Below are 20,232 nucleotides of genomic sequence, written 5' to 3'. Positions count from 1 at the left end.
TTTTCCTGTTTTGTTTTTTTTTTTCCCACACTATCTGCCATGCATTCTGAATTTCTTGAAAATGTTTCTTTTCTCTGAAAACCATAAAAATAAATGGGTCACATTTTATTCTGATTATCCTTTTTTTCTAAGTCTTTCCATGGTTTCTATTTGGAGCCAGTGATAACTTTTTTTTTTTTTTTTTTTTTGTATTTTGAGAGAGAGCGAGTGAGAGAGAGAGCATGACCAGGGGAGGGGCAGAGAGAGAGAGGGAGAGAAAGAATCCCAGGCAGGCTTCATCCTCAGCCCGGATGGAGCCTGACTCAGGGCTCGATCCCATGACTGCGAGATCACTACCTGAGCCGGTATCAGGAGTCGGCTGCTTAACCAACTGAGCCACCCAGGTGCTCTGCCAGTGATACATTTTCATGGCTGTCAAAATTTGTTTTGGCAATGTTTCATGGAGGTCACGAATGAACAGAAGACATTGGTTGAATCATCATGGTAGCAGTTTGGGTCTTTATAGCTCCTTTTAGACCTAAAATGTAAGTTTGTATAATAGGTATATGAAATACCCATTCTTGGATTCGTTAATTGGTTTCAGGTGATTAGCTGTCGTTATTTATTTATTTTTTTCCTTAAAATATCTGAGCCTGGCTAGCTCTTATTACTGTGTCACGTATTCATTCCCTTAGTCCATGTTACTGAACCTCTGCCATGAGCCAGTGGCTGGTGTAGGCGCTGGAGACCCAGCAGCGAACAAAGTGTTGCATTCATGGAGCTTGCATTTCCTAATCCATTAAGTGCTTAAGGAATAAATATGAAGTTCAATATAATACTAGGATTGTAAATCATACTTAGAAAGCAGTATATTGTGTAATGTATTTCAAAGTCAAATAGAGAGTCTTTATAATCTTTCTGGGCTATAAAAACGTTTTTTTCTTTATTTCTAATTGAAGCATGGTTGACAATACGATATTATATTAAGGATTTTTTTTGTTGTTGTGGTTTCTTACCTCTTAAAACAAAATTGCACTTTGGTGCTCTTTTTTCACGTGATTGAGCACCGTCTTGGAGATTCTTAGACAACACTAAGAAAAGCAACGTAAATGAGATGGTGGTCTTTGTCCTATGGAGAGTTTCTGTTGTATTGTTTTGTCCTGTCTTCAACCAATTTAAAATTTTTGTCGTATTTTAAAAGCATACTCAAGTGTCATGAAGGTCTTACATAAATAATTTTCACATTATCTACCCCATGTGACCCTTCTAATAGAGCTGATTATTAAGTATTAAAAATTACAGGGGCACCTGGGTGGCTTGGTCGGTTAAGCGTCTGACTTCGGCTCAGGTCATGATCTCATGGTCCGTGAGTTCGAGCCCCGCATCGGGCTCTGTGCTGACAGCTCAGAGCCTGGAGCCTGTTTCAGATTCTGTGTCTCCCTCTCTCTCTGCCCCTCCCCTGTTCATGCTCTGTCTCTCTTTGTCTCAAAAATAAATAAACGTTAAAAAAAAAATTACAAAATTTGGGAAGGCAAATACCCCCAAGGGAAATCTGCAAGGGATTCGGAACTGGAGTTTGTGCACTCCCATTTTTTTTCCTCAGAGTCAGCAAGCCGCTTACAGACGATTCTGAGTGAGATTCAGCCACGAGATACTAATGACTACTTCAATCAAGCCAAAATACTGAAAGAACGTGATAGTTTTGATTTGGAGGACTTGAATGCCAGTGTGCCGGATATTGGTGCTTCTGCAGAGATCAAAGGTAGCATGTATAAAATCAATATTGTAATATTGTAATCAGTGTTTTAGTGACAAAATGTACAAAATGCTCTGTTTATATAGTAAATCAGGCTGCAGATGTTTGCAGAGCATTTCTAGAAAATAAAGCCTTTGAGCTTATCAACGATTTATTTTGAGGAATGAGTTTCTAAGACTTTTACCAGAAAATGGTGCATCCCAGTGCGGCGTAGAAGGTGCTCCAACAGAAAGCTTTCTAGTGCTAACAGCTGTCTTGACAGCCAGGTTGTGTAAGAGCAGTGGTGCCCTGTGAACTTGGGTTTGGGTAGCAGTCGGCTCCTCCCCTCCGTGTGGTTCATTGTCTTCAGTGAGAGTCCTTACAACCAGGCAGCCTTTTAAGGGAAATCAGCCTTATTACTCAGTAAAGTGTGAGCTGCTCTGTTGTATCAAGCGTCCAGAAGTTGTGTTCTTACTGCTTGTTTTCTCATTAGTTGTTACTGTGTCATTTTCTATAGTGTTATAAAAAGTCATCACTAGTAATATCCTTGTGATTTATTACATATCCTACATTGTCCACTAGATGGAGATATTGACTTAACAAAATTTCTTTGTGTTTTTATTTTTTTAAATTACACACTATAACATCTAAATATATGCTTATTGTAATAGTTTCAAGCAATAGAGAGGTATATTTTAATTAAAAACAAATTAAAGCCTTAATTAAAATTTCAATTCAATGTTTACATTTTACCTTAAAAAACAAAAAAAAAAAGAAATTAAAATTTGTTATTTCTTCCCCATCCCACTTCTTCTCTTTTGAATGTATGTGCTTTTAGATCTATTCTATGTATTGGTGTGTATGTACATTTACTCTTTGAGTTTAGCGGGCTTTTAAAAAACACAAATGGGGTTACATTATAAATATTGTTTTGTTACCTTGCCTTTTAAATTGTCTTGGGTTTTTTTTTTAATGTCAGTACTAAAATATTCTTAAAGCAAGAAAAAAAGAGTAAGCATAATTATTACTTACAGGCCATGGAATTTAAATATGTTTTGAAAGAGAATTTGTATTTTCCTTTGATTTTAAAAGTTTTATCTTGCCCCTTTACTGATATAACAGCCACCCTCACCAAGATGAATAATGAAGTATATTTATTATGGTCAATTTATGGATGACCACGAGGCAGAGAGGGTTTGTTTCATTAATTTCTGAAAGTTAGACTTAAGTTTTGAAATGGTGTTGTGTTTTATTTCAAAATTTATTTTGAAAACAAACTATATTAAAAAACGCTTAGCATGATTCCTACTGAGAGCACATGCTCAACAAATGTTAGTTGTTTTCTCATGAATAAATATAAGAATTGATTTGTTCAAGCAGATTATTCTTGGGAAAATTATGAATAATCTTATTCTAAGAAACCTGGGATGTGAGTAATCAAGTGTCTAGTGTTGCAAGAGATTGTTTTTTTTTTTTAAGGTAAAGAAAGAAAAACATGCGATGTAACTGCTCAGATGGTGCTGGTGTGTTGTTGGCGAAGTATGAAGGAAGTTGCCTTACTTTTAGGCACGCTGTGCCAGCTTCTCCCCATGCAGTCCACGCCAGAACCCTGCAGCGGATTATTGACAGTGGAGCAGGTAGCTATATGTTTATTCCACCTGGTATAATTTCTGGTCCCATAACTCGAAAACAAATGAGTTTTGAATTTTTCTTGAATAAAATCATACAGATGTCAACTGAAGAAAATTCATGGGAGTATAGAAATTAGGCCTTGGAGTACATTTCCAAATGATGGCAGTTTTAGAAATTTTTATTTTTCTAAGTTATAAAGAACTGTCGATTTTACCTTCTGTCTTCAAGATTATCATTTTAATTTTTATTTCTCCATTTACCATATATAAATTTAAATTGTAAATTAAAAAAATATTTTAATGTTTATTTATGAGAAAGAGAGAGACAGAGCATGAGCAGGGGAGGGGCAGCGAGAGAGGGAGACAGAATCTGAGGCAGGCTCCAGGCTCTGTACTGTAAGCGGGGCTCGCACTCATAGACTGTGAGATCATGACCTTAATCCAAGTCAGATGCTTAACCGACAGTGCCACCCAGGAGCCCCAAACTTAAATTGTAAATTTAAATGAAATTGTCTATTTAGCAAAACTCCACAAACCTCTTACATTTCTTAAATTAAAAAAAAATTTTTTTTTAAATGTTTATTTTTTTGAAACAGACAGAGCATGAAGGGGGGGAGGGGCAGAGAGAGAGGGAGACACAGAATCCAAAGCAGGTTCCAGGCTCTGCACTGTCAGCACAGAGCCTGACGTGGGGCTCGAACTCATGAACTGTGAGATCATGACCTGCGCCAAAGTCAGATGCTCAACCGACTGAGCCAACCAGGCACCCCTTAAATTTTTTTTTTTTTTTAATGTTTACTTATTTTTGAGAGAGAGACAGACAGTGCGAGCGGGGGAGGGACAGAGAGAGAGGGGGACAGAGCATCTGAAGCAGGCTCCAGGCTCTGAGCTGTCAACACAGAGCCCGACGTGGGCCTTGAACCGACGAACTTGTAAGACCATGATCTGAACTGAAGCTGGACGCTCAACTAACTGAGCCACCCAGGCGCCCCAAACCTCTTAAACTTCTTAAAGGAAAATGGTGCACCTGGGTGGCTCAGTTGATTGAGTGTCTGACTCTTGATTTTGGCTCAGGTCATGATCTCACAGTTCAGTTCGCTGTTAGCCTGGAGCCTGCTTGGGATTCTTTCTGTCTGTCTCTCTCTGCCCCTACCCCACTCACTCTCTCTCTCTCTCTCTCCTCTCTCTCTCTCAAAATAAATAAATAAACTTAAAAAAAAATTTGGAAAGGAAAAAAAAGTGCTATATTGGTTACTTATGGATCTCTTGCTTCCTACTACATTGATAATAAAATTGTAGTCACTTTGGTTTTTTGGCTGACTTTTATTTTAAGACCACAAAGTCAGGTCACCATCTGGGACTATTCAAGTGACTTGAGTGCAATGTTTACAAGAAATTAGCTTACCACAAGCATTTCATTTGGAAATATTTTAGATTTATTAGATTTCTGTTTTTAATTGATTCTCTCTTCCTTTCCATATGGTTTCAGCAAATCTATTTCCCACCATTTTCCAGCAAAGATATATAACACGTACTTTCATTTGTACCCTTTATCAAGTAAGGTAATTTTTCCCTTAGGGTGTTACATTTAAGAACAAAACAAATATCATAGTACACTAAATGCTGATTATTTCTGTAATAACCATGTGACTAGTTCCATGGAAATAATGCTAATATTTTTATTCACACACTCTCCGTGGCCATGTGCTTGCATCTGGTTAACAGCTGGTCCTGTGATGTTGCAAGGCCCTGAGGCGGAGAATGGTGGAGGAGAACAGTGCACTGCCAGCATCATTGTGTTCCTTATTCTCCTCCAAATCAAATAGGCGTCAGTGTTCTAGAGTTACTTGCAGTCATTGCTGGTGACCAGCTGCAGTGCCAATGCCAACACCTTCGCGGGGGAATCCAGCTATGATTAATGATTACTTCACTGATGTGTACCGTCTTACTAAGAAGTAAACATGTGCAAGAGGCTCTTCCCTGTTCAACTCCTCTTTTCAAGGACAAGTTAAAACGTCTAGTTTTTTGGGGTTTGTTGCACAGTGTTTAAGAAAAATTAGGGGAGCCTGGGTGGCTCAGTTGGTTAAGTGTCCAACTCTTGATTTCAACTCAGGACATGATTTCCCAGTTTTTGAGTTTGGGCCCTGTGTCAGACTCTGCACTGCCAGTTCAAAGCCTGCTTGGGATTCTCTCTCTCTCTCTCTCTCTCTCTCTCTCTCTCCCCCCTCTGTGCCCCTCCCTGCCTCTCTCTCCCCTTCCCCTCCCCAAAATAAATAACTACACTTAAAAAAATTAAGGGAAGCATATTTTGCTTTCACTATAGTCGAGAAAGACCTGAAAGCTTTCTGTGAAAACCGTGTGTCCTTGACACTTTTTACATAGCACCCAAACAGTTTGAATTTAATTTACGTGGGATAACGGTGTTGGGACTGAGAATTAATATAAACTAAAAGAGATATTTGTAAAAAAAAAAAAAAAAAGACAAAACAACAACAATAGCAACAATAGCAGAGAGGTTCCCATCAAGCAAAGGATTCTTCTAATGGCTGTTTTCTTGAATACAAAATAGAATCTTGTTTTTCTGTAAACTATGAATTTCTTTCCTAATGAGATTCAGCCATTTTTCCACGTCGCTGTTCACATGATGACATCACATTTTTGGTTTGAGAGGAAACTAACAACTGAATGAGCAATCAAGAATATACGTGATAGCACTGTTCTGACCTTGAAACCATGCTGCCTGTGGAAGACTTTATTCTTGATCATACTGTCTTTAAAGAAATGCTTCCATTTAGGAGTCTTTAGTCAGTGAAGTCAAAGTCATCAAGAAATTAGTGTTATTCATATTGCTTAGAAGATTCCTACTTTTAGACATAGAATTTTGCTCCATGAAATTCTTTTAAATAAAAATATTTCCATGTACTTAAAACCTTTAAGAGTTAAAAAATATATACATGACAGAGAGGATATAATTTATATTGAAGTGGCTGAGCCATGCCTGAAGTCCACTTTCCTCCCCAGGGCACAGTCACCCTTATGACACTACATCTTTTGTGCACCTAGCAGCAAAACTAAGAATTTAAGAGTCAGTACCTGAGGTGAGGGTATCCATAATAGACTTGCACAGACAGAAGCAGTGAAGTGACTTGTAGGCAGAAGTCACTTGTGGGAGGAATCTGGGACGTGTATTTCTTATTCCCAAGAATAATAATAACTGTGTTCTACTTTTCTCTCAGTGGATGGAGGCTTTTCCATACGACCTAAAATATTGACGCTCAGACCGATGCTTCTTTTACTCTCAATTCACCCTTCACTCTTGAAAATAGTATGGTTCTATTCTAATTTAAAATTTGATGTCTCAAATTTGTAGCCTGATTCCTTTAATCCCATCCTGGTTTTAGGGCCGTTTGTTGAAGGGATGACCACTTAAATCCTGCATACACGAGGGGGTGGTTTCTAGCCAGCTGACCGGCAGTGAGATACAATTTGAAGATTACAATTTGCTGCTGTACAAGAAGGTCTGGTGCCTGTTCGTGACTCAGTTTTCAGTGCTGTGTTCACAGACTGTGAGAGCTGGAAGAATCACAGGGATGATATGATCTAGCCTTCTTATATGATCTAGCCTTCTCATACAAGGGGAAACTGAAGCCGTTGGATGTCACCTGGTTTGCCTAAGATCACAAAGCTGGTTTGTGGCAGTTGCAGGACCGGAACCCGGTTCTCCTTTCCAGCCTGTGTTCGGACACGGCACAGTGCTGCCTTTATTCTGAACTGCTCGTTTAATTTTTCTTTAAATTTAATTTTCCCTACTTCCCATGCCCAGCCAGACATTTACAAGCAACAGGACAGTAAGGCAACTTGCTACTGAACTTTTCAGCAAATGATTCATTTCCCTAAATCACTTCTTGTGAAGCAGTGTGTCCTCCACGGCTTCGGCAAGAGGAAAATGTGTTCATTCAGAGGCATGTCTGACTTTCCTCCTGCAAGGTAATCACCTAATGAAAGGTTCTTTCATAATGTTCTGTGCAAGAGGCAGAGATAAAACCAACTTTGAGGGATGTAAGCCGAGCCCCTTAAAGAGTGGGCGGTACGCGCAACCTTATCTCACAACTTCCTGGCTGGTGTGTGTCTAGGTTTCAAGCTGGATGTTTCGCTGAGGCAGAGCTTTTTTTGATACATTTCGTTGGTCCTTTTCCCAAGGGATATTGGATACCCAGCGTCTACTGATTTTTGTAAACAGCTCCCTCTATCCGGAGTATCAATTCATATGTTTATGTATTTCCTCTAATATTCCTAAAAAGAAGCTTTGGGGTAAAATTTTTGTATCTGTTTTCCCCTTCCTACTAATTATTGCCCTAGAACTCACGTGAATGAAAATCATTACCGATTAGAAATCAGCTATTTTTTTTAAATTCCTACTTTAGATTCTGTTGTCATTTTTATGATGCTCGTGGCTAATTGGGTTTACACGTTTTCTCAGTGTCTTGGTTACCATTTTAGATTTTCTGTAATGGTCTGCAACAGGAGATCTAGGTTTATTGGCATTTGTAAGTCGTAAAGAAATTGCCTTTTGTATTTTGCCAGGGTTTATTTTTTAGAAATTATGAATAAGTATGCATTGAATTGTACTGAATTCAGGTTACCATTTTTAAGCTGTGAAATGGAATTAAACACATCTCTTACGTCACCTGTTTGTTGACTGCCATACGACAAGGGTGTTGTGGGAACATAAAGAAATGTAATATGTGGTTCTCTGACCTCGAAGGGCTTAGAAATGTAATGGGAGATACAACATAAACGTTTGTAGAAAGTTAGACTAAAGGACACCAGTTAAAATGGCACGTGGTTAGGAATTTGCTAGAAAGCAAAGAATAAACTGCTAAGAAGATGTCTAAATACCAGAAAAATATAATCTTTGTTGTTATTATGTAGGAGAGCAACATTTGGGCTTTGAAGAATCCCCGGTTTTAGTAAGAAATCCCTATAGTAGAGAACGTACAGTTTAAAACATTAATTAACCTCTGTGGCATAAACTTTTACAAACCGTTCTATTTAACCAAAGAGGAATTAGTGACATTCCTAAGGTAATAAGAAGTGGCTGTGTCCTAAAGTCGTAATTTAAATTAAGGGATTAAGTCTCACTACTTGGTGATACAAAATAAAAACAAAACGGACACTTAGTGTTTGCTACTCTGACAGGTACTCTGCACAATGCTTATGTGTAATTTTACCTACTTCTTAGAACAATCCTATGAAGTAGGTTCTAGTTTTATCTCCATTTCACATATAAATAATATAATAAAATAATGTAAGCTGAATTAGCTTATGTTAGTAAGGAGGCTGAGTAGGGTTCCTGAACCCAGACCTCCCACTATATCAGAGTATCAGAGCTTAACCACCGCATGTGCTTTTTGTAGAAATGTTCCACCAACACTTAAATCCCTTTTGGTTTATCTACTTTAAAATGAATGGAATTAGCCTTGATTTTTCAGCCGTATTTCTCTCTATAGACAAAGGACAGATATTTAAAAATGTATTTAAATTTGTCCTGTATGGGTTTTAGACTCTTGATTGTACATTTAGCTCCTCTAATTAGCCTACTGGTAAATTATAGATGCCTAGAGACATGGCATGTAGCTGTTTTCCCCTGTGGAAATTTACACCCTGTAAATCCAGAAAGCGTGTTAATTGACCTATAGAAATAGGTTTTATGAAAATTTAGAACCAGGATCTGCTAAACTTAAAAAGATAGTCACTAGAATTTAAGAATAGAAATCAGTGCCCCACCCCCCCCCTTTTTTTTTGCATTTATACCTTAATTCTCTTTCAGAAATGTTGAGATGTATGTTATTCATTAAGAAATATTTTGTGAAGAAATCATCCATGTTTTTGTCAACTTTAGATAGGACCTCAGTCGCATCTAATAAAAAGGCAGTTGGGTTGGAGTTTTCAGAAGGCTTTTTCATTTTTAAGATACATTTAAAAATTCTATTTTTTTTAAAGATTTTTTAAATGTTTATTTATTTTTGAGAGACAGAACATGACTGGGGGAGGAGCAGAGAGGGAGGGAGACACAGAATCCAAAGCAGGCTCCATCCAGGCTCTAAGCTGTCAGCACAGAGCCCGATGCGGGGCTCGAACTCACGAACTGTGAGATCATGACCTGAGCCAAGTCAGACGGTTAATCCACTGAGCCACGCAGGCGCCCCCAAAATCTATTTCTGATTCTGACTGTTGTCATTAATTTTCTAAGTTGTTAGGGTCAAATCTGTGCCTGTCATCTGATTATCCAGTGGGAGGTGTGAGCATGGCCCTTTTTCCTGTCCAGCTGCTCAGAGACCACACTGCCCTGCTGACTCTTTCAATCCTTGGTAATGGGGTTCATCCCCAATTTGCAACCTTATCTTTCTCTGTTTCCTAGAATGGAACCTTAAGGACATTCAGCCAGGTCTCCTAACCTTCTCTTACATAATCTGTGTTCCTTCATATAGGAAGATCCAGTAAAGTGTCTGGCAGGTAGCAGGTATTTAATAAATGTTTATTCATTCCTTCTAGCCACCCAGCCTCTTCTCATGTAACTTACCCTCTTCCATTTTGATCCACCCAAGTATATGTGGTTCAAGGTCTGAACACAAAGCTTCTTGCAATAATTTATTCCAGAGCAGAAGGATCTTTCATTTCTTGGAGTTGTTAGGCGTCTAATGGGTACCGCTCAGCATAGTGTTTTTCTCTGAACTGAAAGCCTGTTGAGGACAGATGTCTTGTTTTGTTCTTCCCCATCTACCCTAGCACTAAGCTACTAAGCATTTGGCTGGGTGCTCCAGAAATATTTACTGTCTAATTAACATACATTGTATATTCTCTTCAAAGGCACAAATTCGCAGTATTACGTAGGTGGGTTTGGTGGGAGATTATGTTCAGTATAAAATGAGGAAAAACTGTCTACTTCTCAGTTGTGTTCTGAGAACCTCATTCTGTTTCCTGAGGCCAGGATTACCTAAAATCGAGGTCCACCCTTGAGAAGAACGTCCACTGGTCACGCTTCTGAGGTCTTTGATTTTATTATATGCTTTTTGGTTTAGGCCCCTTTAAAAAGAGTTAGGATAAAGGAAGTAATGAAAAGAAAATCTTTGCTTAAGAACTAGATGGTGAACCACTGTAAGTTCACAGAATAGCACTTTAATAGTTAACATTTGTCTTTTCCTGAAGTATGTTTTACTATCTGTAACATTTTAGAAAAAAAAGTTAAGGAGCTTAGACCCCAACTTTATGACTTCCTGTTTTTATTTTCCATGGCTTAAAACACCTTCTTAGACATCTTCTTTTATTTCTCTAATAATAGAAACGATAGCCATAACAACATAGCTAACTGGAATTTCTTCTGGTCCCCATTTTGTAGGATTACTGAGCTTCACATCTCTCTTGGGGGTTAAATTCAGATTTAAGGCTTGATAATTCTGATGAAAATATGCTCTGAAATTACTGTATTGAAGAGAAAATGGCAAAGCTTACCTTGACTGTGGCTTTTGATAACTAGTAGTATGTGGGTCTTAAAAAATATATATTAAAAAGTAGGAGTATCATCAGATCTTTACCTGAAAACTTGAGCTGAAAAACATGACCTCTCATTCTTTGGGATATTAAAGTGTTAGACTTTTTAAATTACTATTATTAACTGCTTTTCTGGTTCTTTGTTGTTTTATATCTGATTCTTACTTCTCTAAATGTATTGCTTGTTGCCTCTCTATAATCAGATATATTTTGAGTATGGAGTAATGTCTTTACTTTTCCTCTATTTGGAAACCCAGAACTGAATTGGATTATAAGTTATGGTCCTGTTCTGGACTTGTAAGTTTATTAATTCATTTTAATATATAATTTTGAGGCAAGTGCTACTGCTGTCCCCGGTTTGTAGATGAGGAAACTGAGACACTTGCCCATGGCCACATGTTTAACTACACCTTGCACTGTTTGTTATCTCTAATGTGTTCAGGGCACTAACCTAGTCATTGTGCAGAGGTAGAAGGTGTTTCTAGGTAAGCGTATCTGAACTATCTTGGGACATCTTGCCTTCTCACCATACTGTGATCTGCTGGGGAGTCTTGGATCAAGAGAGCCAATTACAGGGGCGCCTGGGGGCTCAGTCAGTTGAGTGTCTGACTCTTGATTTTGGCTCAGGTCACGATCTCAACAGTTTTGTGGGTTTGAGTCCCACGTTAGACTCTGGATGGTAGCTGCGTGGAGCCTTCTTGGGATTCTCTGTCTCCCTCTCTCTCTACCCCTCTCCCCGACTCCAGATAAATTTAAAAAAAAAAGAAAAAAGAGAGAGCCAGTTACAGTTTTGGTCCTGAGCTTTATACAAAATTTGGATTTTTCTAAAGTCTGTAGCCGCCGAAACTTACTGGTATAAAAGTACAATTAGCCCATTTAATAGTTAGTTCTGTACAAAACCTCATCAACAACTAATTGTTAATCATGTCTTCTTTAAAATAAATTGCCATATTTGTTATTTGTCTAAACTTGCTACATGTAGGAAAGTGATTAGGTAGCATTCTGGAAAATTCCATGGTTCCGACTCAGAGTAAAGCATATCACTTTTCAGTTTTCAGGAGTCCATTTGCACAAATCTTGCATTGCCATTAACAAGTGTATATCTCTAAAGGTAATTTTTGGAAGTTATTGTTTAATGGATTGGAGTCTCAGTTGGGGAAGATGAAAAAGTTCTATAGATGGATGGTGCTGATGGTTGCATAACAGTGTGAATGTACTGAGTGTCACAGAACTGTACACTTAAACATGGTTAAAATGAGGGTGCCTGGGTGGCTTGGTTAAGCGTCCGACCTCGGCTCAGGTCATGATCTCGTGGTTTGTGGATTCGAGCTCTACGTTGGGCTCTGTGCTGACAGCTCAGAACCTAGAGCCTGCTTCGGATTCTGTCTCCATCTCTCTCTCTGCCCCTCCACTTGCTCATGCTCTGTCTCTCTCTCAAAAATAAACATTAAAAACATTTTAAAAGATGGTTAAAATGTTAAATTTTGTGTTACGTATATTTTAACCACACGTAGCCATAGGTGTGTGAGGGTTGTCGCCTTGTGTGCTTTGCTATTGGTGTTGAGTGATAGGAGCTAACAGAGAACACAGTGAGGTCTGTGCAGCTGGCATAGGGAGGCAGTTCTAGTGTAACAGTTAAAGATGGCCAACTGGAGCCAGACTGCCTGGCTTTATGTACTGGCTCTACTACTTACTTGCTGTGTGACCTTGAATAAGTTACTTGGCCTTTCTGGGCCCCCTCCCCAATGAAAAGTGGAGATAATAATAGTGCTTATTTCATGGAATTACTGTAAAGATTAAATGTGATGTTATAAAAACATTTAAAATACTACTTGTCACAGAGTAAGTGCTAAATGGATAGAGAACTAGTCCTGAGTTCTAAATATTACTGACATAAATATATCTGTAAATATACATACAAATCAGACATTTAATTTTCATTTTGTTTTAAAGGTAAAAGAAATAGGAGATTACTTTAAACAACACCTCTTACAGTCCAGGCACAGAGGAGCATTTGAACTGGCTTACACTGGCTTTGTGAAACTCACTGAAATACTAAACAGGTAAACAAAACAAATATCCTTTTGTGTACATTTTTAAAAGAGTAAAGGTACAAACCATGTGCTCGAGTTAAAATTTACTTGTGTCTTTTGATGTTTAAAAGAATAAGACTTAGTTGGCTTCAAACTTTTGGAAGAAATTGTTTTCTTAGGTTTCATTGTGTGCTTTACTGCATATGATTGAGTGAAATGTCCAAACCAAGTTGCTCTCCCATTGAAAGGTGATTTGAAGCAAACTCAAGAGATTTTGCTAAAAATAGCTTTGAAGTTACCATTTCTTTTCGTTGAATGAAATGACTGTTTTGTCTGTTTGAAAATTACCTGGCATTTGGAATAAAATAAGCTTCCAGTTTTTTGGATTTGTGTATGTTACAGACAGAGAAACACGGATTTTGTGTTTTCCTTTATAATTTTATTTTATAGAAAAATTTTAAAGAAGAGTAAATAGACCAAAAAGTACCAAATATTTTTCCCCCCTACCTGGAAAAATACTTAGGTAGATTTCATGTATTTAGCCAAATGTGTTTTTTTGACATTATAGGTGCTGATAATTTCATTCATTCATATAATAGATTTCCTCTGAAGAACTTGTGAGGAAACCTTAAATTACTTAATGACTAAGTGTTCATGGCAAGTGTTCTCTAAATAAAAGGTAGTATTTTCCAGGAAAACATTTCCATTGCCTGGAAACTTTTTGAAATGAAGCAGAGTTCTGCCAGTCTTGTAGCCTCAGCAAACATTTTATTTTGGGCTGGTAAGACATCTACTCCTTGAATATTTTTGAAACTTTTTTTTTTTTCACACTCCTGGTAAAAACATTTCGAGAACATTTTGCAGTTATGGGCTGCACAGAATATCTTTAAACGATATGTTATAGAATGGCCCTGACATTAAAATGCTGATCTTGAAAATATTTTATTATCTTTTCAACTCTTTCTTTCTGGTGTAGACATGACTTTAGGGGTATTTTTTCTGATAACACACTTCACTCCCTTCAAATCATTATCAAATGCATACTGAACACTAGTTGTGTGCTTAGTAGTGTGTTTGGTCTGGAGGCTATAATACTTCTTTATAAGGGTCCTGTTCTTAAAGAGCTTATTGTTTATGAAATAAGCAGGGATGAAATGTAAGATATTTAACAGAGGGTATTTCATGGGTACTGACTGGTCAGAACAGACACTGGCTGTAAGCGCCTAACATCGCTTTATGTATGGATGTGTGTTAGCTGAATACCTGCTTGGAAAGTGAGGCCAACACACTTGAACAAGACCAACAATCCAGTGTAATTGTCAAAATGTGGGTCAAATTTACAAATGATGTTGGACTTGCAGAGAGAAAGTAACAGCAATAGGCTGCTAGGACTTAATGGAGGAAGTAGATTTTCTGCTAACACATGAGGGAAGTTTAAGTAGATAGCAGGAGAGGAGGAAACTTAATGAGCAGATGTTCAGAGGCTATAATCAGCACGACATATTGGTAGGTGAATAAATAGGCCATTCTTATTTATTTATTTTTTTTTATAACTACATTTTATTAGGAAGTTTGAATTTTTTTTAAATTTTTTTTTTCAACGTTTTATTTTATTTTTGGGACAGAGAGAGACAGAGCATGAACGGGGGAGGGGCAGAGAGAGAGGGAGACACAGAATCGGAAACAGGCTCCAGGCTCTGAGCCATCAGCCCAGAGCCCAATGCGGGGCTCGAACTCCCAGACCGTGAGATCGTGACCTGGCTGAAGTCGGACGCTTAACCGACTGCGCCACCCAGGCGCCCCTAGGCCATTCTTATTGTAGTGGTGGTGGTGTTAGCAGGCAATACTGTACCCCTGGGTAGATTGAGACCGTATTAGATATTTAGAAAGTAGGTTTGCTGCAGTAGGGATGGAGAAAGGCATTGAATATTTTTTTTTTAATCTGAAATAGACTATAGGAGACATCACAGAACAGAGAAATAGCAGTAAACTTTGACATAGGCTCTCAGTTCTGTTTGTATCCATTCCATTTATTGGCAGTGAGATTGTACAAAAGCTAATCTCTTTAGCTCTGATCCCTTCATCTCTAAAGTAATAAAAAGAATATTCGCCCTATTAATGTATCTCTGGCTATTGTCGTGCGGATCAAGTTTGCATTATAAAACTTTCCACAAATGGAAAACATCAATGAGATTGAGGTTGATGGTGGTGTTGGTGTGTAAAAGTGGTTTTCCGGTTGGAACTGTTAGATTAGATAGATCTGTAATGACAGATTACAGTGAAGAGAGCCCGGAACCAGTTATAATGATCTAGATCTAAGGTGATGAGAGCTTCCTCTGTGATGATGGCCCTGGGAATGGAGGGAAAGAGACGGCATGTCAGTTAGCATTCAGCCCCACTTCGTAACAACTCCACACACGATGTATTGTATGCTTAGAAGAAAGCTGTGGATTTTATTATATTTGCATAATATATGTACATATTTCATGATTTTATGGCTCAAGGGTTATGGCAAGGCTCCGCTGGGTGATTCTTCTCAGCATGTTTACTGAGTTCAGTTGGTGGCATTGAGCTGGCAGATGAACTGATCAGGGGGATCCAGGACAGCTTTATTCATATTTATGTTACCTTGGTGGGACAGCTGGAAGATTGGGCCAGGTTGGGACTACATGTGGTCTCTCAGCATGGCATTCTTAAGGTAGTTGACTTTCATGTATGGCAGCTGCCTTCTGCAGAAAGAGTCCCGAGAGAACCATGCAGGAGCTGCATGGTCATTTCTGACCTAGCCTCAGAAGTCTCATAGCCCTGCTTCAGTCACATTCTTTTGGTTATAAGTGAGTCTTCAGGATAGTCCAGATTCATGAAGAGAGGAATTAGACTCTACTTTTTGTTTAACGGTGAAGTGGCGAGATCATATTATAGAAATACATGTGGGATATTGCAGTGGCCATCTTTGAAAAATGTGATCTGAACCACATGAACCAAGTGAACGTGAGTGATGGAGGGCACCAGGAGTCCATGATTGTTCCAGTGGCTTAATTCTTGGTGAACAATGGGATTGATGTTAACAGAGGCAGAGAAACTGAAAGAAGGAATTAGTTTGATAAAGATGAACAGGGGCGCCTAGGTGGCCCAGTCAGTTAGGTGTCTGACTCTTGATTTCGGCTCAGATCATGATCTCACAGTTCATGAGCTCAAGCCCCGCTTTGGGCTCTGTGCTGACAGCATGGAGCCTACTTGGGATTCTCTCTCCCTCTCTCTTTCTCTCTGTCTCTCTCTCTCTCTCTCCCTCTCTCTTTCTCTCTTTCTCTCCTTCTCCTTGTCCTTCCCCCACTCGTGTGCTCTCTCCTTCTCTCTCTCTCTCAAATAAATAAATAAACATTTTTTAGAAGATGAATAAATTTGTTTTGTATGTGTTTTATGTGAGCTGGTGATGGCATATCCTGGTGGAAATATTTAAGTCAGAGCTGGGAGATAGGGGATTAAGTTTGGGGGATACAACAAACAGATGTAGGCTTAGCAGTTATCACCATAAACATTATAGTTAGTAGGATTGCAGTCTTTAGGGGAGAGCATAAAAGGAGAAGAGAACAGAGGACCAAGGACAGAGGCTTTTGAACAGTGGTACTGTACTGGGTGGTTGCATGGTACATTTGAAGGCATTCGAAATAAATGGAACAGGAAGAACAGGCAAGGCCCAGTGCCTGGTGTCTCAGCCACTCCTAATCTGCTTTAAAGATCTCCTCATGGCTGTCACTACTGGCTTTTAGCCAGCCTGTTCTGAGTTCTCAACTGTTGAATTCCAAACTAAGTGGTTCTTGGTCCCTTTGGAGACATTTCTGCTCTGCCGAACAGAATGTTTTGCAAGAACATCTTAACAATGTGTGTGGCTTCCTTTTGTTTGGTTTTGATTTTTAAGAGAAAATGTGTTTCTTTTGGATCCTTTTAAAAGCTTTTTATAAGCTCTTAAGTTATGAAAAAGTTATTTTTCATATAACTGTTAAAAAGTTTGCAAAAAGAAATCTGGGCTTTCATGAGAATCCACTGCTGGATTTTCATGAAATGGAGGCCAACTGCTGGCCACCTCTTGAACTACAGCTGTGTTAGGGAAGGAAACACTTAAAGAGATTGATGGATAAATAACTGGAGTTAAACATGAGCCACATTGTTTGAATTGGTTTTTAATAGGATTATTCAAAACGTCTTCAAATGTAAACTGACTTCACTATTAAACAATCATCTAAGAATAAATAGGATTGGGAGATGCTATTCTTTTTCTCTGGGAATTTTTTGAAAGCAACATTTGCGTGCACATACATACACACACACATACAAACAACATGTTGAGTTAATTTTCTAGATTCTGCTTTTCTTATATGGTGCTCTCTATTTAGAATTTGATGAAATATGCATACTCTTCTTCAAAAACCAGTGTAAGCATTTGATTGAAGTGGTTAAGTGCATTAAACTCATAACTCTCAAGTTTCTGGTGAAATTTATGTTTGCTTGTTTACCCTCTATGGCTTTAGTATTTAAAGTTGTTGTTTCAGTGAAAATGAAAGAATCTTAAACTAGGGTGTTAGGCCGGGGACTCTAGCTTTCATTTGTATGATCATGAATTAATCCTAACTGTAAAGGGGCTAAATTGTTGACCACAATTCTAAATGTAGAAGAGTGTTTTGTGAATACTTGATATTGTCTTATTCTACACATATTTGAATTGCTCTGTTTGTTGAAATATAGCTTAGCCTACAGCTATTTATTGCAATAATTGCAATCATTTTCAGTTATTGGCCTGAAAAAATGAACTGCCGACATTTAGCAGTTTTTGTCATAAAAATGCTAGTTCTAATTCATGGACATCAACAATGATAGTAGACAGAAGTAATTTAAATATGTACTTAAACTTTGATCAGTTAATTATAGCTACTACAATTAAATTTTATTTTTAATCTTTATTTATTTTTGAGAGAGAGAGAGAGAGAGAGAGAGAGAGACAAAGTGTGAGTGGGGGAGGAACAGAGAGAGAGGGAGACACAGAATCCGAAGCAGGCTCCAGTCTCCGAGCTGTCAGCACAGAGCCTGACGTGGAGCTCAAACTCATGAACTGTGAGATCGTTACCTGAACCAAAGTTGGATGCTCAATTGACTGAGCCACCCCAGGCACCCCTGTAGCTACTACAATTTAAATTCAGCAGAAAACTTCTTATGAACAACTGAATTATAGTAATGAAAAAATAATTTGCTGCAGAATGAAAGACCAAGTCTCTAAAGAATATGAGATTGAGCAAGAAACAAATGGAGACTGTAATGTATTAGATTTGGTGAAAAAGTCATTTAACTCCTGATGAAGTAACATACAGTCATGTCTAAACTTTTATTTACATCTGCTTTGGCAAATGTGTCTAAATAAGACACTTTTAAAAAATGTTTATTTAGTTTAAGATAGAGCGAGAGAGAGAGAGAACGTGCACATGCATGTGAGTTAGGGAGGGGCAGAGAAAGAATCCCAAGCAGGCTGCATGGTGTCAGCACAGAGACTGACATGGGGCTCATCTCATGAACCATGAGATCATGACCTGAGCTGAAATCAAGAGCCAGACACCTAACCAACTAAGCCACCCAGGCATCCCTAAATAAGACAGTTTTTTAAATTTCTGAGTGTCCTATGAATTTTATTTAAAACATTAATAATTATATAAAGAATAACAAAGCAGTAATCACTCTGGGAAGCCGTATTTATTCTTCATAATTCTTTAATATTCTTTAAACTTCCCATTTATGTAGTGAATTGAAAGGATTTGTTGAAAACTGAGATGTTTTAATATTTAAATTCTAAATCTTGGTGTCTTTGGTTTTTGGCCCCTGAATTTTCATTTTTAAGCCCACTCCGTAGGTGAGTCAGATATTACCTTCTTTCTAGAACTTTGATACTTGTTTTTAAAGTTCTTATAATGGTATTGAGTCATTTCGACATAACAGAGGATTCTTGTTCTCAATGAGTAACCTCTATCTCAGCTCTGTTAGTGAAGTCCCAAGGTTTTTATTATTAATTTTTTCTCCTTGATCTCAGGGAATGGTTATATTAAATATTAAGAGAACTGACAATCTGATCTGCACTTCTAAGCACTTTTTTTAATCCCCTGTATCTTGCTCTTTCCCTATGGCCTTCTTATTGGTAATTCAATTTAGATTTGGTCATTGTCCTTATTGCCTGTGCCTGCAGCTCAGGCTCAAAATAGCCCCCTGATGTTTTAGTCTGCAGTAAACCTCAACTATATTTGATGGTGGTGAGGGAGGTTCAGATGACTTCTGTTGATATGTAGCTTTCTCACTGGATCTCATTTGGACAAATCATTTTTCAGGCTTAAAATTTCTCCATGCTTCAGGGTTATGTTACCTTTTTAAAATGTGCATGCACATGCACACAGCCTTCCTGCACATCTGTCCTTGTTTAGTTTAATGAAAATAATAAACGTGAACCTTGAGATCATAAACACAATGTTTGACCAAAGAACGAATGGAGTGGAGAATTTAGCTTATGAAATAATTGGAAATTGGGAAAAATCTCTAAGTTAGGAAAAATGACCATACTGCAAGAGTTTGAGGAAATGAAGGTAACGTTTCTCAATTAACAGTAGTAATAAAACTAATCAGAACTCAACAAAAATAGCTCTGTGTTACCATACTTAGGTGGATGGATTAAGCCATTGGAAAGCCACTTTGTAGTCAGGGAACCTGATTTACTGGCACAAAATAGTCTAATGACCAATTAGTTGAGTATACAGCAAATGTAATTTGATTTCAGTCCGCGGGTTTTATGCTTATCTTAGAATACTTATCCACTATGAGTGAGATAGCTTTGTGGGTAGAAATTGGACTAATCTGCTTATGGAACAATAATTTGCTCCAGTGATTTGCTCAAGACAACACAAAGGCCTAAACACCAGCTATAGCCTGCCCTATTTATTTCTGTAGCAGAGATTGAGGCCATAGCACTTAGCATAGGAAAAACGAAAAACAACTCTCCCACACCCCAACCGTCAGCCTTTTTCTTTTTTCTTCCCTTTTTTTTTTTTTCCCTGACTGTTGAACAGGAGAATCAGAATGGTCTGATTCCTCCCACCCCACACCCTCAACCACCATCTCCCTCAGTGTTTATTAAAAAAAAATTTTTTTTAATGTTTATTTATTTTTGAGAGAGAGACAGCACGAGCAGGGGATGGGAAGAGAGAGGGAGACACAGAATCCAAAGCACAAAGCTTGACGCGGAGCTCAAACTCACGAACTGGGAGATTTTGAC

The 20,232-nt window shown here is 38.1% G+C and overlaps 1 protein-coding gene across 4 annotated transcripts in view; it reads left to right on the top strand.

Annotated features, from left to right (window-relative positions):
* Positions 1-20,232, top strand: part of THADA (THADA armadillo repeat containing) — a 330,878-nt gene that overhangs the window by 49,627 nt on the left and 261,019 nt on the right. For 2 of the 4 annotated variants that reach the window (XM_043603276.1, XM_043603277.1), the window contains exons 20-22: positions 1,583-1,741; positions 3,194-3,351; positions 12,850-12,959. In XM_043603276.1, coding sequence (XP_043459211.1) covers positions 1,583-1,741; positions 3,194-3,351; positions 12,850-12,959 — 427 coding nt within the window. Of the gene's footprint in view, positions 1-1,582; positions 1,745-3,193; positions 3,352-12,849; positions 12,960-20,232 lie in introns of all 4 variants that reach the window. The other 2 variants (XM_043603274.1, XM_043603275.1) reach the window with 1 other exon arrangement.

This window comes from Prionailurus bengalensis, chromosome A3, assembly GCF_016509475.1.
Source record: "Prionailurus bengalensis isolate Pbe53 chromosome A3, Fcat_Pben_1.1_paternal_pri, whole genome shotgun sequence".
Classification (NCBI taxonomy): Eukaryota; Metazoa; Chordata; class Mammalia; order Carnivora; family Felidae; genus Prionailurus; species Prionailurus bengalensis.
Note: the sequence above shows the minus strand (reverse complement) of the source record. Positions and strands in the feature narration are given on the sequence as shown.